At 39.4% G+C, this 26,981-nt stretch overlaps 1 protein-coding gene across 1 annotated transcript in view; it reads left to right on the top strand.

Annotated features, from left to right (window-relative positions):
- Positions 1–26,981, top strand: part of LOC102220143 (semaphorin-6B-like) — a 41,120-nt gene continuing 14,139 nt past the window's right edge. The window contains exons 1-5 of the mRNA XM_005797093.2: positions 1–629; positions 20,171–20,294; positions 22,184–22,295; positions 24,068–24,128; positions 24,209–24,271. Coding sequence (XP_005797150.1) covers positions 20,174–20,294; positions 22,184–22,295; positions 24,068–24,128; positions 24,209–24,271 — 357 coding nt within the window. The 5' untranslated portion in view covers positions 1–629; positions 20,171–20,173. The remainder of the gene's footprint in view (positions 630–20,170; positions 20,295–22,183; positions 22,296–24,067; positions 24,129–24,208; positions 24,272–26,981) is intronic.

Raw genomic sequence — 26,981 nt, forward strand, 5'->3', positions numbered from 1 at the left:
ATCATTGATCCACTGCAGGACTCTGTTTCAGGGGGTGTGAATTATGGGCCCCTGTTGTCACCGTGCCTGCTCTGCGCTGGACATTTCACCTCGCCACTGTAAATTTACAAAGGGGATTACATTCTGCTGACCAGTGATTTCAAAGCCGTACCCGGCGCTGGTCCCTCCCTGCATGACAGAGGACTTCATTGCGGGGTTTGGTGGTTTTATTATATATATATATATATATATATATATATATATAAGGAACAAGGCTGCCGGGAAAGAAAACGGATCTGGACTACAGACACAGTCAGTAAGTCGCTGTTTACGCATTGAAGAAAGAAGAAAAAAAAAGACTCTTACTCTCTAGAGAGAGAGTGCGCGGGGAGAAAAAGCAAACAAAACGATTTGTAGTTGCCTGGGCGTTTTGAACGCGCTCCGTATGAACGGTGATGCCTCGGCGACGCGCCGGAGTCGTAGAGGGAAGAGGCAGGTGAGGTGCGGCTGAGGAGCGTTATTCCAGGGAGCCTTGGATACCAGGAGAGCTGCTGCAGCCGTCACCCTTTTCTCCACTGAGGGAAACAAGAACGACAGAGAGGGCGGGTTGGCACCTGCTCCAGCCTCCCCATACCTGGCCATCTGGTGCGGTGAGTGTGCCAAATGGTGGGATTGAGAGACGCTTAGATGAGGAGGACGGGGTGGTAGGTAGGTGGGCAGGGGGCGGGGGTGATCAGGTGTAAGTGCGCAGTTTTTATTAGTGCCAAAGCGATGGTGCATTTTAATAATCTCCAAGTAAACAAATAGGTCCGTCTCCGGCACCGTCTGGACCCTGGTGGGTTCGAGTTGGTCTTTGTGTCTGCTGCAAGTTTGCTGTGATATTAACATATTTTGTGCACGCCTTTGTTGCACGTCGTTGGCTCTTTCACGTGTTGCACACTGACTGTAACTGTGGGCTTTTGTAATATTTTTGTCATGCAAAATAGGATTATAGAGATGAGCACCGAGCCTGATCACAAATCCTATTTGGATCATAATTCCCTTTTGGATCATATGTCTTGATCTAAATGAGCCTCGTCACCTTCATGTGTTATGTTTTATTGTCCCGGGTATTGTCCTGGGTAAATTGATGACGTCTTATAAAGTGCATGGTCAAGGTTTTATGTTAACATCAGAAAAGGTCAGATGTGATGATTTGGAAGCCATAAAGGCAATTGATTATGTCATTAGTCACACACAGCACAGCAGAGGGGTAGGGCAGGCAGCAGAAATCCATGGGATAAATCATAGTGAATATGAATAAATGAGTCAAGATACATTTTAAGTTATTGAAAAACGGGCCCCCTAAGGTCTACACCTACATATTCAGAGAAATTGGGAGAGGAGTGGTTGTTTTTAAGATAGAGTCGATGTGGCTCACCACCCAGGGAACCAGGATCTCAGGGGCGCCGTGAGTTTATATGAATTTATTTAGCACCAATTCACAGCAAATGTAATCTCAAGGCACTTTACATGACAAACACATCCAATCTCTATGTGGAAATAAATAATCAAAACAACTGCATGTATTCAAATTACATACTATAATACTATGCTGCGGAAACAGATTCATACTGCCAGTTGCTAATATATTGCCTTCATAAAAGAAGCCCATTTAAATGCATCAAGTCCTTTATGCTACTGGCTTTGCAGTAATCAGTCATACTCAGCAATCACACGGTGACATCTCAAAGGACTGACTCTCTTGTAACTGGAAGAAGCCCCCAGCAGAACCTGGCTCAGTGCTAGGGGCCATCTGCCACCACCAACTGGGATTTTTGACGGGACAAAGAAGACATGCAGCAGCTTTGGTCTAGGAATACCTTCTACATTTACTAGAAGTTAACAGAAAAAGTTGTCCTAGTTTGTTCTTCTGTGAGAGAAACACAGCTAAACAGAAAAGCTCTGAGGCTGTAGCATTCACGGGAGGTAAAAGCTGTACGCTGTTCCTCCCTTAATCTGTTATTTGGACCTCTTAACGAGTTTTCCGTTCTGTATTTGCATGTACAGTCGATGGGGATTTAGTGTCGTGCACGCGGCTTGGCTGAAGGTGGTATCTGATTCTCTGGACTGCTGCTGATCATCTAATCGAGACTGGTCAAACCTGAACCGGACTTTTTCAGTGTGACCTGAGATTCTTTGAGACATTGTTTGAGAAAACATTAAAAAAAGCAACATAACATCATGGTACCACCACTGTACTTCACAGTAGACATGAGGTTTTCAAGCTTCTCTTGTTCTCCAAGTTCACCAGCGGCCATTGTGGGCAAACACTTGAATTTTAGTTTCTACACGCCACAGGAGATGTTTCTCAGGGTTTTTGCCCCTGAATGCATTTACAAACTGTGAGCTGGGCTTCTATGCTGCATTTTCAGTAATGACATCTTTCTCTTTGAGTGGGTTTCAGCACATGTCAGAATGAGACTCATTTCACATGTCATTCTGTTCATAAATGGTTTTCTTTTTTCGCAGAATAACCTTTGTTTCAGGAAGAAATGTGTTTTCACTTGGTTACATTTGGGTGCTGTGGGGTGTCTTGCCTAGGTCCCCTTTCATGTAAGAGCTGCCTCTGCAGTCGAGAGTAATTTGAATTATGCTCATTGTCCAAAATGTCTTACAGCTACAATAACTAAATTGCCTGTAGTCACCCACACGCTCCCTACTTCTCTGGTCTGGGTGAAATGCTCACATTCAGCTCTTACTGAAGTGATTTCGTTGTTACTCTGTATGGATATTTTCTTCCTACAACTTTGTCTTTTATACTAAAAGCCATTGAGTTCAACAGCGGGATCGTAACAGCTCCCAGCTGCTGCGGTTCATGTTTGTGTTACTGTTGATATTCAATAAAAAAAAAAAGAAATGTCTGGCATCGCAAAATAAAAGGGAGCGGGAGGGAGGGAGGAGACGGGGAGACAGAAACACAGACAGACAGATCGAGCGTACAAAGGATAAAGTGTGGCAGAGAGCGACCACGGCGTGCAGGCCACACAGGGATCGGCAGAGAATGTAAAAATACAGAAAAAGAAATGATGGCGCAGAAAGCCCTGAGCGAACCAGCACCGAGGGAGAGGGGCTGCAGGCAGCCGTCTGAGCGGCTGTGAATGGTTTCCCTGTTGCCCACACAGACAGCCACACAGACAGCCGTGCGAGCAGGTGCTAAGCCCACCACACAGCGGCCACAGGGAACAACAGGTGCAGCCCCTGTTTCCTTCGGTCCCTCGTTTTGAAAGTGCAGCTAACACCCAAACATACAGCTAGAAACGCCCACATACCAGGCTGAAGGAAAACAAAGAGAAAATTCAGCTTATGTATCCAAGGCCTGGATCTAAAATCTGAATTAGGAAAATAATGTCACAAACTTGGAACTATCGAGCCGCGGCGCTTGCAGGGTGAAGCAATCTCAGGTTGAGACAAATACCCACAGGGACATTATTGAATTGTATTGATCCTTCAGGTTCTCCATTCAATCTTCGAACAGGGCCATCTCAGGTCTTGGTTAGAAAAAAAACTCTCATCGGACTGTGGGGTAATTCAGCCCAGAGAGTAAATAAACAGTAGATTAGTATGTCGAAACCGAAGTCTTGGGAATGCTTCCATAAATGTACAGGACAGCAGTCTGAGATCTTCAGTGTTTGAAATAGAGTGAAACAAGCAAAAGGCGCTGGAAGGTTACCTAACACCCTCACAGCTCTCTCTGTCAGGAGAAACAAATTGCCTTACTTTACCAGAGGTATACAGAAAGAAAAAGTCTGACACTGGAATTGTGACACTGCGTGAATGCAGGCTCTGCTAAAGCAGTGCTTCTCTAATTGAGCTGAATTCTGTTTTATTTCTGACCCCGAAGATATTTTACAATGATAAACTTTTTATACTTTTTTTCACCCATATTTTGTAGTTAAAGGAGCTCTGACTTGTTATGAAGAAAAAAAATGTAGTAAGATATAAATCATGACCAAAACAGCAAGATTTCAGATACAAAGAGTTGAATTTAGCTGCCTCCACAGTTGAACTCAGACTTAGAGACTGGAGCCCAATCAGCAGGGCAGAACCCAGAGAAGACCTTATGTTCCAAATCAAAAAGAATCACTTCAAATATCTGGGGCATCTGATCGGGATGCCTCAAAACCTCCAGATCCTGATGATAATGTATATTTCTTTTCTGACCTGGGAACATTTTGGGAACAATGAAAAATGAAATGAAGAGTTTTGCAAGGGAAAGGGATGTTTGAGTTTCCCTTCTGAGTCTGTTACCCTGACGACACACTAGCGTTTGCACACCTATGTGGTATAGGTTATGATAGGTTCTATCATATTGTCTCAAACAAAAACAGTATCAGTGTCCCTTATAAGCACGAGCAGCTCCCTCCCCCTCCCCCCTCCATCAATTGCTGCACACTGCAGGTCAGCTTTTAGTGAAAATGTTATTGCTCTTTTCCCTTACTTACAAGAAAGACAAATCTGTCTTTTTCCAGTGGAAAAAACAATTAAAGTCATTGTTCAGAGACTGCAGTGCTCATCATGTATTGCAGTATTAAGTTGGCTATGGGAGCAAATAGTCCAATTAATTATCTAGTTAAAAGCAGCTTATTATGCTTTTGTTACTTTATAAAAAGCAAAACAACAAACATGTAAGATATCATGCTCAAATGCTTCAGTTTGCAAATTAAATATTAATGCAGTCACATTCAGTGAATCTAAAATGCGTACTGACGAGTCACATTTGTCAGATTAAAAGCACTTTTTGAGAAAAACACACCTTCAGCAGGTAATAAATATACGTTTCACTTATCCCACGTATCAGCTTTATTTGTGTTTTATTATGGTCTGGTGTAATATTCTAATTTTAAATGTCTTGTTTCATTATCTATAAATGGAAAAATCATCATACTTAACAAAAATGAAGGCTTTCAGACTTCCACCTGTGTGTAATTAATCTATGTATCATGCTTCACGTAAGTAAGTAAGTAATATTCTAATATATTGGATGGATTTGTGAATAAATGTTTGAATATTAATATAATGTCAATGCCAGATTATTTTTGAAGCAATAGCAATGATTGTTGCTGTTCTGTTTCATATGAAAGAAATTAAACTATGGTACATATATTTGTATGAACATGGTGGTACAGTAGTATTTTACCTCAAGGTTCTCATAACATGAAAATATCATAAGACTCATTATTAATGCGTACTGTTACAGTACTTAAATTTACTTTAAGTTACTTTCAGCATGCCTCCACACCCACACTAAACGTAACCATCTTTCTCATTCATAACGCAAACAGATTTTCTTACTCATTTAATCTTGAAGAGATTTGAGTAAATGTTTCTTTTGCTGAGAGCGGTTTCATTAAGTGTCTCGAATTTCACCGCACGGTGCTGTGTTCATGTGGAGGTAAGGCTTAGCCAGATTCTTTGGGGCGCAGACCTCAAGGGCTATAACACATCTGAAGGATTTAAGAAGGTGGGCTTCTGCAAGGTCACTTGCTCCAACACGGTCTTTGAATCAGACCTTAGGGAGCCATTTCTCAACATTTAGGAGCCCCGAGGGTCATGAGTCCTGTAACCTGGACATTGTTCATCAACAGAATCCAATTCCAATTGTAGATAATATGAACCTCTTCATGCAAACCTTTCTTTTGCTGCTGTAAAAAAAAAACTTTCATGAATTTCCAACAGGTCCGTCCAGATGTTTTTAACAGAACAAGACAGATAAAAGATAGTGCACTCTAAGACCTTTATGCTGTTAGAAATTCAGGTTAAGATAAATGATTTTCAGGAGGCTAAAGTGAATGCAGCATGTGGATTATGTCAGCTTCCTAAACACTGTAATATCAACTTGCGGCTATTTTCAATGTAAAAGCCCCTCTAGCATTTTACAGTGGCCATATATCTTTAGTTTTATGAGTCTCTGCTCACACTGATTCTTCCCCGAGGTGCAGCACCATTTGAAGCATCCACTGTGTGGTCTCAGCACATTATACCCGTGCTGTCATGTGTGTTCGTCTTACCATCTGCTCTGTCCACTGAATCATCTTCACAACTCCTCTGAGACAGGCCTCATCTGGGAGTTCAGAGATATTTACAGGGTTCTTTTGTAGTCCAGAAACGGGAATCTGATTAAATACAGCATTTTTTTCAGGTCTGGATAAGGATGGAAAGCAAATAATAAAGAAAAAAAAACAACAACAGTTGCTTATTCACTCTGGATTCCCTCTCTCATTGTCCAAAACGTCTATGCATTCGGTTCATAAAGTCACTGTGAACTTGAGTTGTTATATTTGGGAAAATTGATATAATACATGCGGAAACTCTTTGGAAGGAGTTTGGTAAAGTGTCGAATTGTATCTTTAAAAATATGTAGGAATCCCATTATTTACTGAGTGATCTCTGTCTGTGTGGATCCCCAGCCTACGCACATATAAGTTGTTTCTGAATGCATGACGTGAAGTTGTTTGATGTGTATGAGGATCGTTACAAGTTTCTCCCTACAAACAAGCTGGCGTCTAACCGTGTAACCGCTCCACCCATTTAACTGGCTGCTAATTGGATTGTTAGTGATTTCACAGCTGTTTCAATTCAGTTAGAGAGAGACACTTTGATCTCCTGCATTTCGTGTTTTCTTAGTCATAGCAAAATAATTGCAATGGGGCAGCGTGCCCATCTAGTCCAAGTCTTTGCACTCACACCTACAGTGCTCACACACAAACAAGATAAGCAATTTACCAGGTAACCTTTTCTCAAATGCCACTGCCAAGGCGCTTGGCTTTTTCCTTTTTTTGCCCACAATAAATGAGAGTTTATACGTCTCTTTGGAGCTCAGTCTATCTTGTCTAATTTTGCTACTTTTGTTGTTCAACCAATTCACCAGGCACCTGTTCCAAGCACGGGCTTTAGTTATGGCAGCTTAGCCAGAGGGATTTGGAAGACTTTTCTGTCGGGAGATAAAGGCATCCAAGTCCTTTGTGTCCCAGCTCCTCGGGAAGATTTTACTGTCTGATGAAGGTTTTTTTTTGTTTTTTTTCTGTCTCTCAGTTTCCTCTTCTCTCCTGCAACCACCCTTCTCACACAACAAACACAACTTTTCTTCTTTAATTATGGCTTTTCACCTGCAGCTCAGTCACAACTGTGAGGGAAGAAGCAAAGCAAAGCATAGCCACAACACAATTATACCTAGAAGGAAAAGAGAAGCCTCTCAGAGGGAGACGTTGTATCTGTCGCTGCATATTTTGGTGTTCGTGCTGCAGTAGCGTGTGTCGGAGCGTGCATGCATCTTGTGGATGTGCGCACATCAGTCTATAAGCAGGTTCTTTACCATTTTGTTTGCTGTTGTGTTTAGGCCACCTATTGTGAGCTATGATCCTCTTTGCAGGCTCCTGCCAAAAGAGCTATATTTACCCTTAGAGATCAGAGCGCACAAAGAACAGCGTGACAAGAATATGGGCTACACTTCAGGCTCTTTCTCTACTAGCACCAGAGAATCCAGGTAGATGGCAGAATTTAACATGATGAGGTAGACAAATAAAAAATATGCAGAATTTTGGTTCCAGTCAGTGAACTAAAAAACTGCAAAATAACATGCCCCCCCTTCACCTCACTGCTAATTTTGCCCGAAATCAGAATTTATTTTCCAAAAAAAGGTGAATCTGATTTAATATAATCAGACAAATCCTCTTTGTTCTGAATTTGAGCCGATCTACTGTCCACAGAGCAAAGTGCATCATTAACACTGACTGACCAAAAAAAAAAAGAAAGAAAGAAAAAAAGAGTAATGACACCATAAAAGCCGGTCAGATTCATAGGTGTCACTGTTGTGTAATTAGACTGCATCCTCACCGCTGCTGTACATGCTGCTGCTGGGGTGTGTGTGTGTGTGTGTGTTTGACTCTGTGCTGATGGCGTGTGCCTGAATGTGTGCGCCGCATACTCATGTGCTCGCTTCCAGCTCGGAGCTGTGCAGTGAATGTATATGTGCTTACTGCAGTCAAACTCTGGTTAGCAACGTTTGCCCTTGCTGCAGCTTTGCACAGCACTGTATAAGTCTCTGTGTGTGGATATTGGCGCGTGCGCGTGTGCGAGCACATGCAGTGTCTGAGTGTCTGTGAATTGTTGTTTTACTGCAGCTGCAAAGATGAATACATTACCTATTTTGTTGCCCAAATTCCGAGTGCTGGGCTGTTATATTTTTGAGCTGTCTGTTCATTCAGCTTTTATTGTTTGTGTGTCACTTGCAGCTCTTTGGCTTTAGGCAGAAGGTCTGACTGGGGAAGACGTCTGAAGAGAGCTGGAGCTCTCTTTGGCAAGACTCCAGATATGTCCATCTTATTTTAATTACCTATGGTACCTACCCAGGGGAATTGCTCTCCTCCTTCCTCCCAGTGTCTTCTCTCTGCTCTCCTTACCTTCATCTCTCATCTTCCTTTCCCCTCCTCTTTCATCCTCCACTCATCCTTCTTCAGTCTCGCCGAATTTGTTTTCTTACTATTATTTTTCATCTCCAACCGCAGCCCAACAGCACACTGCAGTGTCAAATGTGTATGCAAAAGTAATCTCTGCATTAGCATATAAATGACCCTGTAGATTGAATAGTATTTTGGGATATTTAACTGCAGAAGACAGATCCCCTTAACTCTGATTAGAGTAGTTCTTAGGAGACAGGTAGCCTCTTGAGGGAATATGAACTCCACTGTGATAAGATAAAGACTTGATGCTGTTATTCCTCTGCTCTTTGTATATACACGCACACAAACAGCTTGCATACCTCCAGAAATTACCATGTATTTCAATCATGTTTTAAATCATGATTGACTTGCATTTGTTTGCATTACCGTTTTTGAGAAATCATAAATGATAGCCATTTAAAACAATAGTTTTGAATATTTTTCATTGCTAACCCTAACCCTAGCCTACCAACGATGCTGGCTAATTGCTTGTTTATCATGTGTTGGTAGCTTTGCAAAAAGAAAAATGGCAAAAAATGTTTATTCTGCAAACTAAGCCCTTGAAAATAGCTAAATAATTTGTCATTTGCTTAAGATTTTGTGTCACAATTAAAAGAACAAGAAAGAAATGTCTTCAACTACATAATCATATCTGTAGTAGTCAATGTGTTATTTTATAGCAGAAATATAAACAATTGTTGCATTTCCTTTTAAATAAATGTTATTACATTGTATTAAATATATTTGCTTAAAAGTTTGTTGAAATAATTTTTAACCATGGTATTTTTATTTAGTGACGTCATGCTCATTGCCTAATCTTATATGGTTAATACATTGACGCAGTGTTTGAATGTTGCCACATTTTATAGTTCGCCTGATATTGAGCATGGCAGACACCAACTCATTTTCCAGATTCATTAAGGCTTACTTCTGGTAGCACTCGAACTTCCTGACATAATCTGTACTGTACTGTTTTTTCCAAGTCTTATTGGTTTGAGGCTAGAACCCCCCTGCTTACACAACTCATCTTTTGCCTATTTGTGATATCAGTATTGATTCTGAGTACCTCTAAAAAACACCAACAATGGTCAGCACCAGCTCCAGACGAGTTTTACAGGGGGGGCATCGGCTTATTTGGGGGGGGCGGAGGGAGGCAAAATCAATCTACGTAGCTGAACATAGACAACAACACCAGTACTTATTAACAAGCATGTTTGCATCCAACAGCATTACTCAACTCAGTCGGTTAGTTTGGGAGGGGAAATCTAGATAAAGTTCTTTGCGTTTTGCTGGTTTGCTGCCATGATTCTAACACAAACCTGAGCAGCTCTGCACAGCAGCAGCAGGTCTCCGTCGCTGCCGCACAGGCATAAACCGAGCGTTTTAGCGCTCATGTTGCGTTTAAAGCTGGCTCGGAAAATCAAGTTATAACGTGTTAACAACGGATTAAACAGTTTTGGCTGCTGAAAAAAGTGACAGAGGGCACAAATATGGGGAGTGCGGAAGCCCCTAGTGTATCAAATCGATATAGGAATAACAGAGAGTTGGCCACTTATAGGTAAATACAACAAACAGTCCAGGGGGGGCACGGCTGACTGTGGACAGGCAATGGCCGCCCATGCCGCCGGGCCTGAATGGTACTTGCACCACAGTTGCAGAACCATGTTGCTAAAGTAAAAACTTAGCATATGTTAATATGATTGCTCCTGACCAATCTCCCTTTTTCGGCTTTCTCTTTTTGTGCTATGATTCATAGGTTTTATTTTTTATTATATGAGTAACAGAAGCAGTAACACGGAGGTTATGTTGTAACACATCCCCATAGACGACTCAGTCTTTTATTGGACATAGCCTGTATTTTTAACATGGAATCCAGGCAATTTATGAGTGACGCCTACTATTTTTGCTTGAATAAAGTGTTGTTATTTACATATTTTATGAGCTAGACTGTGTCTACCTCAGGGCAGAGTTTTCCAGTTCATCAAAGGTAGTGTTGATTTGGACAGATGCAGTCCTTCAACAAGCTGTCTGTCTGGTGTTTGGTTGGGTCTCTGGTAGATTCCTAAACATTTGAACCACAGAAATATACAGATTCTGCATGCTGCTTTCATTTGTAATAGTTTTAAGTCTATTAATGACTTTGCTCAAAACGGGTGGAGTTGTGAAGAGTCAAGGTGACCCACTTCTCCCAGTTTAGCCTGTGTCTGTGTTTCCACCCTGAGGCCAACCTGTTTTATTCCGGGCTTTAACCTGCATTCTGTCCCCGAGGACCAAACGAGAACAAAGTAAGGGATCATGTATGTGGTAGAAAATGAGATTCATATTATGGATTTGCTGCTGACAATTATGCCACCAATGTGGCCTAATGTACCTAATCAAGTGAGTGGTGAGTGTGTATCAAACCAGTTCCCAGTTTATAATTTAAACATATTTTCTACTTTGTTAAGCTATCTTTGTCAAAGCTGTAAATCATGCTAAGCACAATTATATATTTTTTCCTCTTTTTTTTTCGGAGCAGTGGCTTGATATTTACTTGATGTTATTGTGATATGCAGACACGGATGGTATTGTTGGATCCATCCCACATCCTGTATGGGGAATATGAGCTCTTGCCCTCTGGTAAAAGGTACAGAATCCCAAAAACTAATTTGAACCATGTTAAATACTCCTTTGAACGCACCTCCATCATAATTTTGAACCAAATTTAGGCTGAGGACTGGAAAGTGTGCAATATCTTTGGGTTCTGTTGTTGGTTTTAAACCGTTGTGTACATAGTCTACGTTTTTAGTTCTGTACACGAATTGCATGTATATTTATTGCCTTTAGAGCAGCAGTTATTTTGCAACATAATGCAACAGCTTGGAGTCCATGACAATTTTTCCCTCTAGGGACAATAAAGTATATTTTATTCTAAGTTGTGGTTTGTAAATTTTTCAAGTAAATATGAAAATTTTTTACATAGTATGCAGACAATGATTAAAAATCTGCCTGACACAGATTATGTCATAAGAAAATATACTTCATTTGTGAAAGCAAAATAATCGGATTTCTGCTTTTAAGTGAGATTTTGTCATTGACCCATATTGAGCCCATCTGAGCTACTTCATATATCTTGCCAGCTCTGGCATAATTATGGAGACGAAATGCCTGCAACTGCCCCATCCCCCTCCTTTGCAGCATGAGACCCCCACCTTCTTGCATGTACCTCTTATCTCAAAGCATGTATCCTTTTGCACTCAAATAAATTAATGTGTTTGGGTAAAGGTTTTGGTGGATACATGGTTGTTTCTTTCTGTGTTTGCAAGCTCACATGTGCGCTTGCGATGTAGAGGGCGGACCCAACCTGCTCACGTTTGCATCTGCTGCAACAGAACATCTCAGCCTTGCTTTGCTATTGGTTTCTACGGTAACAAAGGCACAGAGTGAAGTGGCTGCCGCAGCCAAACAGACTGAAAGAAAGCATTGGTCTGTGAACCTAATAACAACCGGCGTTAGGAAATACAAGTCAAACGCAGAGATGCTAACGTAGAAAAGAGATGTGTTTGGGATTCATGTGTTTGTCATGCTAAGAAGCAGATTAATAGGCTTGCTCACAAATTAATTAATAGCTGTGCAGTAGCTCGGTGCTGCACAGGTTAAGGCCCTTGACAGCTACGCTTTCTCTTGATTGGCTGAGTCTGGTGATCAGTGTTGTACTGCTGCTCAGGCCTCCGGTATCCATGCCTCAGTGTTTTCCTTGCGATCAGTAAATTCTTCTCCGGGTGGTTATGGATGCTGCTCTTTATTCTGTTTCTGTTTGGCACTGCGAGAGCGTATTGATCCTGCTCAGCAGCTTTAATAGTTCAGATGCTCTGTACAAAGATGGGAATGTTCAATATACACTTAAAGCCAGTGATGTATTTCAAAATGGGCTCGTCAGTAAATATTAAATGGATATTTATTAGATAGGTATCTTTTCTGCAAATTACTGACAACCCCTCCCCACCCCATCCTGTCCCTGGCAGATGAGTAGGATCACTGCAGAGGAAAATACCCAGAATGACACAATACAACTGTGCTGCCAGATGAGCAAAATAGCAAAAATTGATACTAGGTGAAAGCAGGTGTGTTTCCCTGTTTGGATGACCTGCTGATTGGCTAATTACGTGGGTGTTAGCAGGTGATTTGCTAATTGGTTGCCTGATGAGGATAGATTACACCGTGAGGCTGTCTAGATCATTACATGCACCCTGTAACAACAATGTTGATGTCACAGTATTAAATGTTATCACACCAACATGATCTGACACAGCAGCACATCCTCTCTCTTCTGGCTTGTCGAATCCTTCCCTGATAAATCCTGATACTCGTCCTGTCACTGCCTGTTTTTATAGCGTGATGAGCTGCAAGTCTGTTGCAGTTATCTCTGTTCCTCTTTTTTTTATTATTTTCTCTTATTGAAACTATTTTTGTCTTTTATCTTCGTCTCTGCTGTTTGTTGGCTCTGCGGGGAAAACTCAGAGCCCTTCGATAACCTGAAGCCAAAAGCTCTGGCCAACTCCTCCGTTTGTAGCGCAGATGTTTTAAAAATTTCATCTTATCGTTGGCCAGGAGCACAGTTTCAATAAGTTGGCCTTGGCCCAAATCTCTTGGTTTATCTTATGGATCAATAACTTGAATCAATTGATGCTCTAATGAGGAGCCTATTGACCAAAGGATTTTGGTGTTTTGCATTTGCAGTTTCCATTTCATTTCAGATCAGAAGAAGCTCTTCATATGTTTTTAACACAACACTACTTCTTGCAGTTAATGTTTTTTACAATCAAGTAATTTAATTCAATTCAACAGGAATTTGACAAAGGAAAGTCCGTATTTAGGTTATGTATTAAAATAAAAATAAAATAGCAATATAATTTTAACAGTAATAATAAATCATTTCTCTGAAATACAGAAATGTTGCATCACATTGCTTTAAAATTGTTGTAATAGTACAATAAAATTATTACATTTTTTATTCAATGTTTTTTCAGTACTAATAATATATCATGCTGGCCATTTATTTACTGCCAAATCTTTAGTTTATCCATTCAGGGGACTAATTTACTCCTGTGAATCACTTGCAGTTTACTGCTTTTTATGTTGTTACACCTTCTACCTTTAATCCTCTTACGTCAAAAAAAAAGTGATATTTGGTTCTCCCAATTAACTTATTTAATATTTTCACTTTCATGTCATATAATAAAGATTTAATTACAGAAATACAGAGTTTTATTATAGAAACAGGCTCAGGCCTTGTTTGCAGCAATGCGTGTCCAGCTCTTAGCTCACCTGCAGTAATGAAATATGAAAAAGATCTGAGCGATCAAGATTCTGGATACATGCAGCTGAAATGATCTTCTGCCTGGGCTAATCCTACGAAATGGGGAAGCTCAGAGTAGATCCACTGCTTCCTCACTTTGAAATGAGTCAGCTGAGTTTTTTGATTAGATTGCCTTCTTGGATGCTTCCCTTTGGAGGTTTACTGGGTGCGTCCTGCTTGGACAACCTGAGGCAGCCCCTGAACTCTCACGACTGTATATATCCCAGTATATCCCAGCTCTTGGAAAACATTTAATTTTTTTTTTTTTTTACAAACTTGTAAAACATATTTTGACTTCACTTCTTCTGTGTGGTCTGGTTGAAGACTGAGATCTTATTGTTATCATGTACAGATTTCTTTGATCAGGTAATGAGGACAGTTAGTTTGCAGGTGATCGTGCATCCCATAATTTTACTCCTTTAATCTGCTGTTAGTACTTTGCAAAATTATTCATTCCCCTTGAACTTTGTCATGTTTTGTCCCACTAACCACAAACTTTAATGCATGTTCTCTGGTATTTCCAATTTTCAAAGAGCTGCACAGATTTACACCAAGGTATGGCTTTCTGATTTGAAAAAGGGTTTTTTATAGACACTCTGGTAAACGTAAAAAGACAAAATGGCAAAACAGAATACAGATGTTGTTTGTCATTATAGTTGATATAATGAAATATTGTTTGAGACCCAATACTACTTGAATACAGAACAATGTTACTCTGCACAACACAACATGGCAACTAATAATATAAGTTCTACAGACAGAGATACAAACACTGTGGTGTAAACACTCGGTTGGTGAGTTACAAATTTACGGATTATCGCCCAGATATCCAAACAATATTCAGACAATATTAGCAGCCCTGATTGTTCACTGCAATTCAACAGGGATTATTACTGTGCAAATACAGATCTGATCTGTATTGTCCTCATGTAAAAGTTCATTTAGAGCTTATGAGCAAGTCTTTCTTTAGTCTCCTAGGGAAGAAAAACCTTTGTTTTTGTTTTTCTTCGTAAAAAATAGCTTTTTCTTTAGGTCAGGTGTGTTGGAAATCCATCCATTTATTATCTAGCACATTTATTCTTGCAGGGTCGTGAGGGCTGCTGAAGCCTATCTCTAGCGGTCAAAGGTTGAGAGGCGGGGTACACCCTGGACGGGTTACCATTCCATCGCTGGTGTTAGAAGTCTTTTATAGATTATTTGTGCTGTAAAATTGTTTTTATGTGGGCAGTATTATGTATTTTCGAAACACATAGTGTCATTTTACAGCGCAGTAAAGTAACCATGTCACTTTCAGTTGTAACAAAAATGCTTTCTATGTTAAATATGACTTAAAAAAATGTTACTTCATAATTTAATGTCTTGAAATTGGGCTTGTGTCTCTTGAAAAACTCCTGCTCTTTCCAAAGTCCACCTTCAGAAAGTCATAACAACGTTGCTGCTTTATTAACCCTTTAACAACAGTTTTTACCAGTGTTTCATTGAGAAGTAGCTCACATAATGAGCTCAGCAGATGTACAGTTCCACCACATGTTTGCTAATTGCTGCTGACTAATCTGAAGGAGCGAAGTGGGGGAATCATGAGGGAAAAGTGATCTGTATTGCAGAAGCTCGGAAAATTTCAAACTTCATTTCTGAGGAGGGTGGCTGGGCTCTCCCTTAGAGATAGGGTGAGAAGCTCAGTCATCCGGGAGGGACTCAGAGTAGAGCCGCTGCTCCTTCACATCGAGAGGAGCCAGTTGAGGTGGCTTGGGCATCTGGTCAGGATGCCTCCTGGACGCCTCCCTGGTGAGGTGTTCCGGGCACGTCCCACCGGGAGGAGGCCCCGGGGAAGACCCAGGACACGCTGGAGAGACTATGTCTCTCGGCTGGCCTGGGAACGCCTCGGGATTCCCCCGGAAGAGCTGGAAGAAGTGGCCGGGGAGAGGGAAGTCTGGGCCTCCCTTCTGAAGCTGCTACCCCCGCGACCCGACCTCGGATAAGCGGAAGAAGATGGATGGATGGATGGATGGATGGATGGATTTCTGAGGAGGAGCTTCATCCTCAAAGGCGGCGATTGCGTGTTGCGCAGCTAAATGGTTGCCACAGGAGATTAAAGGAGTTCTCAGACATGCATGAAAGAATAAAGCCAGCACTCCAGATATGTTTTCGATAAGGGAATAACTTCATAACAATGATGTAATGCTACAAAAGTTTTTTTTACGTAATACTGCTCCTTTAGTAGTTCCAGTCTCGTTCCCATTTTTATGGAGTGTTTGGTAACTTGCTGTGTTCTCCTAAAGTCCACTTTTGATCTCTTTTGTTTTGGCTGTTTTGAGACGAAACCTTAGAGTCATTTTCTGTGCAAATGCACTGGTGGATATCTAACATGCTTTAGTTGTATATCTATTTTATAGGAATTATTAGGTGTCTCAATAATTGTAACAATAATAATTACTTCACAATATCATATTTAAATAAAAGGTAGAAACTCGTAGCACTTATGTAACATATAGGTGATCTGATTTTCCAGTATGACAAGGCATTTATTTACGTATTTATTTATAGACCGCAACACAAATTGAAAATGATTAATATGGTTAAGTTCAGTGGTGGGAAGTAACGAAGTACAAGTACTTCGTTACTGTACTTAAGTACAATTTTCGTGTATCTGTACTTTACTTAAGTAGATTTAATAATGGATACTTTCTACTTTTACTCCACTACATTTAACAGTAAGTATCTGTACTTTCTACTTCACTACATTTCTATATAGCGTTTCGTTACTCGTTACATCCAAGACGCATTTCAGTTTTTTGATTTGTTCGTTAGTTTGAAAGTATCCAATGGCGAGAGCAGAATCAGTCCGCTGAACCAATCCAAAGCGGGAAATAACCATTAGGCCCTCCCTCAAGAAGAGCAGCACAGTACGCAGGACCTGCAGAATCATTAACTCCCAGAATGGAGTCCAAGGATAGTCATCCTCCAGAAGACCTGCCCCACCCATGGCCTTATTTAAAAGATTTCTTTGAAATAACTGGGTCAAAAAACGCTTCCTGGAGATTCCAATGCCGCCTTTGCCTTCCCCGAAAGCATGAAATTCTATCTTTCAAAAATTCACCATCAAATTTGAAAAAACATATTGAGGTAAGTTAAGTTGCTAAACGCTATCGATGTTAAATTAATTTGTGTTAGTGAAGTTTTATGTAATCTTAGCAAGCTTTTTGTTGAACTCGACTGCAGTAAATAAATACGATTACTGTATATTGTTATAAGCTAGCATGAACTTGCAAGTAACAGTGATTACTGCGGTCGTGATCACGTCTCCCGCCATGAATGTTACATATAAGTTGACGCTAAACTCCTTCACGTCCTGGTTATTGAATAAATGTTAGCGCCATTAAAATAATCTCCATGTAACAGTTATATTCAATAAATTAGAATATGGGTTCCAATGAGACGCAATTGTCGCAAGTCCGGCGACATTGGCGGACATTCCCGCCCACAGAGTCAGCCGTACCCCCCCTGCCTGGAAGGTGTTTATTGTCAGCCCCTTTCTGTTAACAGTTCTCTCAAAATAGCTGGCAAAAAAGTTAAGTTCATGTTTTGTTAGGACGAAAGACTAGATGTTTCCAAATCGCTTGATGTTTGTTAGGTCAGTTTAAAGTCCCTTTTTTCAGGGAAACAATTTTCTTTTGAACGTGTTTATTTTGAATTAAATAAAACATTTCAAAGGTATAATAATTTCTCTCATTTTGCCTAATTACATGTAACCCTGCAGGTCATCCCTGGAATTCTGATGCATAGAATAAAATATCTAAATCTAAACTGTCACAGGGGGTAAACACAATAAAAACATGCTTTATCTGCAGCATTGCTCATTAAAATGGTACATTACTGATTTATTAAAACTAAATACGATAGGTACACTTAATGACATTATATAAGCCGTTAGGTATTATGGTCGGCAAGTACTTTTACTTTTAATACTTAAGTAGTTTTAAAAGCTTGTACTTTCTTACTTTTACTTAAGTAAAATAATAATGTGGTACTTTGACTTTTACTTGAGTAAATTTTTGTCTGTGTATTTGTACTTTTACTTAAGTACATTGTATGAGTACTTTCTCCACCACTGGTTAAGTTAGACTAAATGAAATTTTATTCTTTGTTTAACTCTTGTTACCTTTTTTACTCAACTCAAACCTACAGAATTTGGTTTGAAATGGCCATAATGAAATGAGGTTGACCTGGAAACCTTGTTAGTCCTAGTCCAGGGAATCCCAGTGGAGACTAACATGAAACAAATCCCTCACCTCCGCTTCAGGGCTCCTCTGATGCTTCTGAGGAGGAGGAGGAGGAAACAGATGAGGAAGCTTATGTCAAACCTGCAATCTCCAGGCTACAATTTCCTTTGAAGTGCCCCCTGAGTATAGTCTCTGGCCCTCATCACCTTGCTGATGTCTACAAACAGCTTGTCAGTCAACGTTATGGGAAATCTGTGTTGCTGGCAGCACAGGTGACTGCGCTCATGTGTGCGAGTGTATGGTTGCTGCATCTGCAGGCATCTGTGTGCTTCAAATAGCAGTAATCACCTTAGCAACAAACACATCTACCTGGTGCTCTGTCGCTGAAAACAGTCGTGAGTTGGGGTGTGTGTGTGTGTGTGTGTGTGTGTGTGTGTGTGTGTGTATGTGTGTAAGATAGAAAAAGAAATGCAGGGAGGAGGTTGGGTGATGCAGGTAGAGAGATGGAGGATGACAGGAAATAAGCGGGGGTTGGGAAAATCATGGAACATGGCTCACAGTTTGATTTGATTGCAGTAGCACTGATATTGCCCACATCTTTGGAAACATTTCCTTTCATTTATGTTTCTTCAAACTTTACATTTTCCAGGATCTTTTCTTTAGATGAAAATATCCCAGTGCTCCACCTTCTGCACTCTACTCTTATTTTCAGCATCTCATCTTTGATTTTGTCACATGAAAGAAGCAAGCTATAAAAGCAATGCTTTGGGGTTCTGAAAATGCAGGAAAACTTCAATGTTCAAACGTCGTTGAAAGTGGGGCAATTTATATCTAGCAAAATTAACACACAGTGCTGGTTTGTGTGATATAACATATTCTGGGAAAACTTTGTAGGGTTGATTTAAATCCATGCACAGTTTCTGTGGTCATTTTGTGACTGTAAAAAATGTCACTGCATCTTTTGATGCATTGATGAGATTCTAGATAAATTATATTTACGAATACTGCATTAATTCCCCTCAAATCTTAATCAGAAATGTGTGATCTCTAGGTGCATCTTGGTGTGTTTTTTTTTCTTAGTTTTTTAGAACTTGGACTAATGATCTTTGAAAATGTTCACATTTTGTCACACTACAATCATAAATTTCATTGCATATTTTTTGTGTTTTTTTGTCATGGGCCATCATAAAGCACTGTTTAATCAAGAAGTGGATAAAAATAGATTCAAGATTTTTTAATTTTCATTTATTTATTTATTTATTTTTTACAAATGGTTGCTATGTATTGCAAATTTTTGCTCAGGTCCCTCTTGAAAATGAGATCTGGATCTCAACGGGGTTTACCTGATTAAATAAATAAAGGAAAGAAATAAAGGAATAAATAAAAGTTTTGCAGATCTGCCACTTTTTCTTCATCCCCTTTAAATCTGATATCTAAAATCAATTTTGGTTCAATTTTCCAGGTGCCTCCAGACTTTACCTAAAGTAGAGTTCACATACATCTTCCCTGTGAAAGCCTCCAAGATTTGGTAGAGCAAATAATCTCGAAGACCAAAGAACACATCAATTCTAAAACAATATTCAATGATTTTAATATCTTGCAGAGATCTGCTTTTTATCAGTATTTTTACTCAATGTCAATTACATCAAAGAAGTCAATTGAAATGTCAGATACATACATTTGGCAAAATTTTAATACCAGTGAGTTTTCATTGCTCTCCTGATCCTTACTTTTCAATCTGCAAATATATTGATAAAAACATTAATGGTTTTATCCCCCAGATTACCATAACTTTGTTGTATTTATTTAAAAGTTTTCTGTATTATATTCTTTCACAGAGATGTGTACATATCTTGCCTGTGTGTTTTTTGGGAAATGCTAACCCAACTGAGCGAACTCAGACCATTATTTGGTTGTCTTAATTTCGCCGTAAGTCAAATTGTTTAATAGGAAGTAGCTGCAACATGCGTGCACAAATGTGCAGAGACAAGCAGAAACTTTTTGGACAACCCTTCTGTTTTGAAAAATCCAAAGTGTCACTACAATGACATGGACACACACTCTTACGCATGCACACATGACATACTCATGACATACATGACAGTAGCACAAAATGAAAAATCTCTCCTCTCTCTCTTTCTCTTCATTAACAGTGCATGTGTGCTGCTGCCATGGCAACAGTGGCTCCGCCCCTAGCGCTTCTTCTCCTGCTGCTTCAGCTGGCTGATGGCTCATTCCCAGAGGAGCCAGGTCCACTCAGCTACGTCCCTGTAGAGGGTATGTGTCCTTCCCCTCTGTATGCGGTGGGGAGGGGGAAGAGTGTCTGAGTGCATGAGAGCATGTGCGGCATTGATGAATGGCTCTGTGGAGGATGTGGAAATCGGAGGTCAAGGATCAGTCTCGGTGAGAAGCTGGTTTAGAACTGCTTGGGCACACAGATAAATGACGAAAATTCACTCCCTCTGTATCTGGTAGCATGTTAGATTCATATTCATGTAAAAGGGTTGATTTTCCTAATTGAAGACCATAACTAAGAGAGAGTGTGAAAACATTAGTGATTCAAGGAACTAATAAAATTAGGATCACTCTTTATTTATTTGTTTTTATTATGAAATGATCATATATTGATGTTCATCTTTAGAAAAAAAAGACAATTTTTACTCATTTGACAGACTGTGTAAAAAACAGTGTGTTTTCTACGTAGCTGATAAAAAGTTAGGACACTCCACAGACTAATAACTTGTGTTATCTTTTGGGTGAAATAGCTTTCTTGTATTCAGTGTTTATGAGTCTAAAGAAAGCTTGATCCACTCTTCATATTTATCAGTGATATGTTTGATGTTTTTTTGCATATACACCCCATTTCAAGGTACCCAACGCCCCCTCAGTGAGGGTAAGGTTCAGTTGTGGATTCACTGGTATGTTTTGGGTTATTCTCATGTTAGATTTTCCTCAAGGATTTTCTTACAGATGGTAGCATTGTGGATCTTACCAGGGTGAACTTGAAGTCTGTATTTTGTCTATGTCAAACATATCATCTATTCTGGTTTCCTACTAAATCAGTTTAACACTCATCTGTCTAAAGAACATCAAACCAGCAGTCCTGGTACAGAGCTTTATTTTTTGCAAACCTCCCAAGTTGTTTATGCCCGCAGTACCAAGAGCTTGCTGCAGTATATGTAGGTTCTGTGAGTACATTTTAGTGATTTGGAGACTTCTTTTAGCATATTGCAGTCTGCTTTTAGAGTGTTGGCGGTTGTTTATGAGACCTCTTGAAGTGTTTTACTTCACTCTTGAAGTGACCTCTGATTTCCACATCCTCTAAAATCTTCTATGTGAAGCCCTCGGACAGTTCTGATCTCACCATGGTGCTCACTCTCACTGCAATACCTAGTAGCACAGAAAACCCTGTGTATCAATGTTCTACTCATGTGCATGTGATACGTCTGTGATTGATTTTAGTCAGTCAAACAGGTATTAATATTAGTTTTCTTTAGTTTTTGTTGTTAAATTTGGTCACTCAAAGGTTTCATTGTTGTCAATGTTGATATTAAATATCTATGAGTCCAAATGTGTTTTAAAAAACTTTTAGGCTATCGGAGGAAGTACTAATTTGTCACATGACCGTAGTTGGAAGAAGGCATGTGGCGATTAATCTCTTGTCTGCACTCTCCAATGAAGGCCAGAAAGATATTTAATCTGTCTCCTGGAGTCAGTGACTTCTTGACGAGATCTTCAATTGAACGCTGTCTTACTGCCTGAAATGTGCAGCGTTTCCGTAATTTAGTTTATTTAAGATGCAGACAGGAGACGAAGAATTTTTTTTATTTGCAGTGGAAAAATAAAGACCCGCATTATAGGGTGGCAGGAAACAACCACATCAAGAAAGACAAACAGGATAAGAGTGTTTAGTATGCCTTCACCTTCCTCTCTGCCTATTATCTGTGTTTGCCTTAACAAAGCCATCAAGAATGATTGAAGACACTATTAAAGTGAAGGTTAAAGAAGGTGTTTTACAGCCTGCCTGTGTACTTCTGGTAACTATAGACGCGAAGAAGGTGCTCATTCTGCCCACAGGTCTCAGGAAGTCCTTGAGCCAGGCACATGCATTTTCATTTGCTATGCATATCAGTCTCTCATTTTATATGTCTATGTAATGACGGCAGTGGTGAGGAGATACCCCGTGTTCCTGGGCAGAGCCCATCGTTCCGCTCTGAGACAGGAGCTACACATCCAAACGGTCCTCCAAGTCAACCGCACGCTTTACATCGGAGCCAGGTAACCCACAGCAACCACTTCCGACTATGACGTGTTCGCATTAATATGTATTTGCTTTCATCCCATCTGCTGTCACTCTTCAGGGGGACATTATCACTATTTTTTTTCCAGTGATAATTTATTCACTGTTATTTTTAAATGTCAAGTGAAAGCTGTGAATGTATTCATAATCGTCTTTAAGAAACCACCTTACATTGCTCGAAGATTAGCTCTGGGCTACAGGCAGATACAGGCAGCTCTGTTCATTGAAACAAATTAAATGTGTGTGCAGCCCTGATTGGAGGACAACTCTGAAAATAAAAACTGGATTCACATAGGTTGTTGATATTTTCATCAATGTAAACAAGTACTCATTTAAATCTCAGTTAATTCCTGCATATAGTGCCAAATTGGTTTACTGAAATATATTGTATTAAGTGAACAAAATAGGGCTTAAAATCTAAGCCCCCAAAAATGTCTTTTCCAGGCACATATTAACATTTTATAACACAATCCGATAACCATTTTACCATCAGTTGTTAAAAAAATGCTGTATATATCAAACATGACTTAAAAGAAATTCAACTTTTAATGTGACGACTTGACATAAGAATCTCGTACTTTTTCAGACACATTTTCACGACAGTGCTTCTCTTTATGTCTCGTTTTTAGGAGACATATGAACTACTTCTCAGGAGTTCATAGCTTAGCAGGCTAACAATTCCACCAGATGTTTGCTAATTGCTGCTGCCCATAGTCTGGTGGAGCTGACTGAGCGAGGCGTGGCGAAGGGGCGCTTGACGCAATAGTCGTCACTTTATGAGAGCAAACGTTTCAGACACTCGTTTAAGAAACATGCGTGAAAGAATCAAAACGACACGTTGGCTACGTTTTTGATGAGGGAGCAACTTTGCAACATGATATAAAGCTGAAGAAAGTCAATTTAAAATAAAAAAAAGACCCCCTTTAAAATTTTTACTGACTGTAGCTAAGGTGTTAAAACTGCCCGACAGTAATTTAACTTGTACCATAATGAAGCCATAATAACCCGTTTTATTGCCAGGCGTTCAGAACATTTAATCTGAAAATTGTCAGTGAGTGACTCATAATAAAGCACAACCAGATGGCTGTCTGATATAAATGATATTTTGATACATTTTTTTAAGTCAACAACAGTACTTTCATTCAAGCATAAATAAGAGAGCAGCGGAAAATACAGTAATGCTTACTCCCCAGTCACCTCATTAGGAGAATCAATGTGATCGCTTTTTAAAGCAAATACTAATGAGATAATCATGTGGCAGAGACATTATGCTAACACATAAATCTTCCATTCTGTCTTTCTGATGAAGTGTTTTATTTACTGCATGTTTTCAATTATCTAAGCAAACTAAAAATGCTAAACATTTGAGCTTTTTCACCATTTTCATTTAAACTGAATGAGATGTTCAGCTTTGCTTAGACGTCTCATCATAGTCCAATGAAAAAGGCTATTCTACTTTGCAGATTTTTTTGTTTGTTTTTGCTTTATGTCACACTTAAATGATTCAGATCTCCATAAACAAATCTTAAAAACTGACAAAGATAACCTGCATAAGCACAAAAACCAGTTTTCAAATGAAGATTTCTTTTATTAAGGGGCTAAACCTAGCAAGACCAAATTAGCCCAATGTAAAAAAGTAATCAGTCCCCTCATTATCTTACGGGTCCACATGTCTCAATACAGTTTTTTATGCTCTGAAACAGTTAAGAGTGAGAAAACAGGAATTTGAGGAATTTGTCATGTTTTGCAGAGATGACTTGTACAGAGTGGAGCTCGACAACATGGCAGGCGAAGAAATGTTTTACAGCAAGGTATCGGTCTTTAGAAAGCTGACATTTGACATGCATGTACAGATATGCAGGGAATTCAACATGTGGCTTGTGTGTTTCAGAAAAGGACCTGGGAGTCCAACAAGAACGACATTCGAGTGTGTCGGATGAAGGGCAAACATGAGGTAAAACGCTCAAGCGGCAGCTGTTTACGAGACATTCTTCTCCTGAGGCTGCACCTGCATCTGGGGTTTAGCGCAAATTTGATTTTGTTGATACAGAAGCAGTAAATTATCCAATCAAGCTGGTGCAGGAAAACATTACAAGAGCTGAAAAAAGCTTGAAAGACTTTTTTTTTCTGCACGCGTTGATTTTCTCACTATTTCATATAGCGTCGGAAACCTTCAAAAGCACAAGAACAAAGTTGTGTTGCTTACAAAACAAAAGAGTGTGTGAGTGCAGCAGGCTCACTGGCAAAATTCAAGCCTTGTGGAAGTAGATTAATCGTGCAGAGGAACTTATATTGAGCAAACCGAGAAGAGTTAAGTGACGCGGCCTCCGGGAGGAAGCTGTAATTGAAAACAGGTGGGGAAGAGAGGCGTAGGTAACGACGGGACGTGTGTGGGTGGAGGAAAAATGAAAACGAGGGAACAAAACAGATAAAGAGAAGAGGGCAGCCACTGGGCTGTGAGAGCTCAGATCAAAAGACAAGACAGTGTAGGAGTGAAGAAAGGAAGAATTAAAGCTGTGATAAAACAGGAACGAAGACACGAGGAGAAAGACAGACTGCTTAGGGAAGAGGCAGCAAGGATGTGAGGCAGAAAATACACTTATGTTGGTGAATAAGATTGAACTTAGATTAGGTAAAACTGTAAAGATAAACAGAAGTACTTTCAAACTCTGGATTAGATTTAGCATTAAAGTAATTAGACAAGCAAAGCAGTATACAGCCCTCTAAAAGCCTGTAACAATTTATTGTGTTAGGACTGAAGGTTTTAGAAGAGTATCCTAACATTTTAATGATTTCAGTTGATAACGTTTTGAGCACGATTTAGGTGAAAAGATTTTCAGTATTTTTAAACCTTCCCTCTAATTATGTGTCAGAGTTAAATCAGTCTCTACTTGCTGTTTCAGTTTGCTAACTGAAGTTTATAATCTGCAAGCTTCAGAGTTAGTGGATGCTGGATTGCCATGTATTCTCCAAGAGCATCCTATTTACCATCATATGCTTCTGCAATGCAAACAAAGATTTTCTTCCTGGGAATTTTGAAAACATCTATTATTTTTGTTTGGTCAACAAGGAGCCTGCAAAAGCTGAGGAAAATTATGGCAAAGATTATTCTTCCAAAAACTGGCAGTGTTATTCTGAGCCTTAAAAAACTCAATAGGGGAAAAAAATCTAATTAATAAAAGGAAAGTATTTTCAGAAATGGGCAAATCCAACAGGCCCATTTCAAATTCAGAAAAAAATGGCTAACTATTGTATATAGTACTACCTATTCATATCTGTACCTGTAAATCTGACCCATATTTGTTCTTTTATTACCCCTTTCAGTGCATAAAGTCAACACAATAAAAATATTTTCAATGGATTAGTTTTGTTTTACTGCAGGTCACCTTTATGCCACGCCTAATGAGACTACTGCCCAGCGTCTGTCTTGAAACATCTCACTTTCAGTACATCTGGTCAGTTCTGCATTGATGAAAAGACGTCTGTTAGCTTCCAAGTTTTATCAGAATTTTCTTCATCAAAACCTAGAGGGGGAAAAAACTTACCTTTATTGTTATTTTCATGGAGAAGGAGTGGTTCCACGGTCCTTAAACACACTTGATACTCGATGGCAAATTATGGAAAAATTGAATGTGAAGCAAAAGGATCATGGGTCCCATATGACAAAGGAATTACTAATTTATACGGCTGGTCTTTTAACTTTCCAGCTGACTGATACTTTACATTTTATGTTCATGTCATAATAAAAATGTTTGACATGTTCCTTTTTGCTTATAAAGTGATTGGCTTTGTCTGATTTTAAATATAAACCAATTTTTTTTATGGGTTATTAGGGACAACAGAGGACAATCTGTTTCTGTAAAATGATCTCAAAAAATGCACAATGATTGAAAGTTTGAGGAGAAATTACTCAATTTCCCTCCTTAACCAAAGCTGTAAAAGAAAAGGTTTTTAAAAAGGATTTAAATAAATAGAGCTGTGGTGCTGGAATCATGCTGGGATTTTATCAAAGCATGTATTAATACCTTATCCAGTTGCAATGAAAGGACTTACATATCTCCTAAAAGAGATGAGAGGTATGTTAGCAATGAGCATATAATTTTATCATGGCTGAATAAAGGACTATAAATGCGCAGGAACCCAATTGATCTCAGTTTAACAAAATAAGCTTAGAGAATAGGGACATAAAAAAAAAACAAGACAAGATCCACAAAATTAGATGAAAAACAGGACCAGCTCAGCGTTAGCATAACACTATTAGCCATTAATGACCGGCAGAGGCAGAACCTGCTTTGAACATTTGTAGGTCTTCAGTTATTAAAAAGACAAAGGTGTTGGATTTATCAAGGCATTTTAAGGCATGAAGGTATGGCTTCCAATTAAAAGTAAGTTTCTGATCGTGTACTTCTGACGGACACAAATGAATAGTTTGACAAATGGTCCGAGAAGAAACCTAATTTGCTGATTTTCCGATAAACAAGGCTAAAATTGTATTAAAGAGATATATTGCTGATCTGCCTACAGAGGAACATAATCAGTTTTTGATTCTTCTGAAGCAATCCAACAGATGGACTAAATGAGATAACAGGGTTAAGAAGTCCAGGTTCTCTGAGAGGATTTTTAAACTTCAGTGTGCAGCCCTTACTTTGAAGACTACAGCCAGA

Source organism: Xiphophorus maculatus, chromosome 6 (genome assembly GCF_002775205.1).
Source record: "Xiphophorus maculatus strain JP 163 A chromosome 6, X_maculatus-5.0-male, whole genome shotgun sequence".
Lineage (NCBI taxonomy): Eukaryota > Metazoa > Chordata > Actinopteri > Cyprinodontiformes > Poeciliidae > Xiphophorus > Xiphophorus maculatus.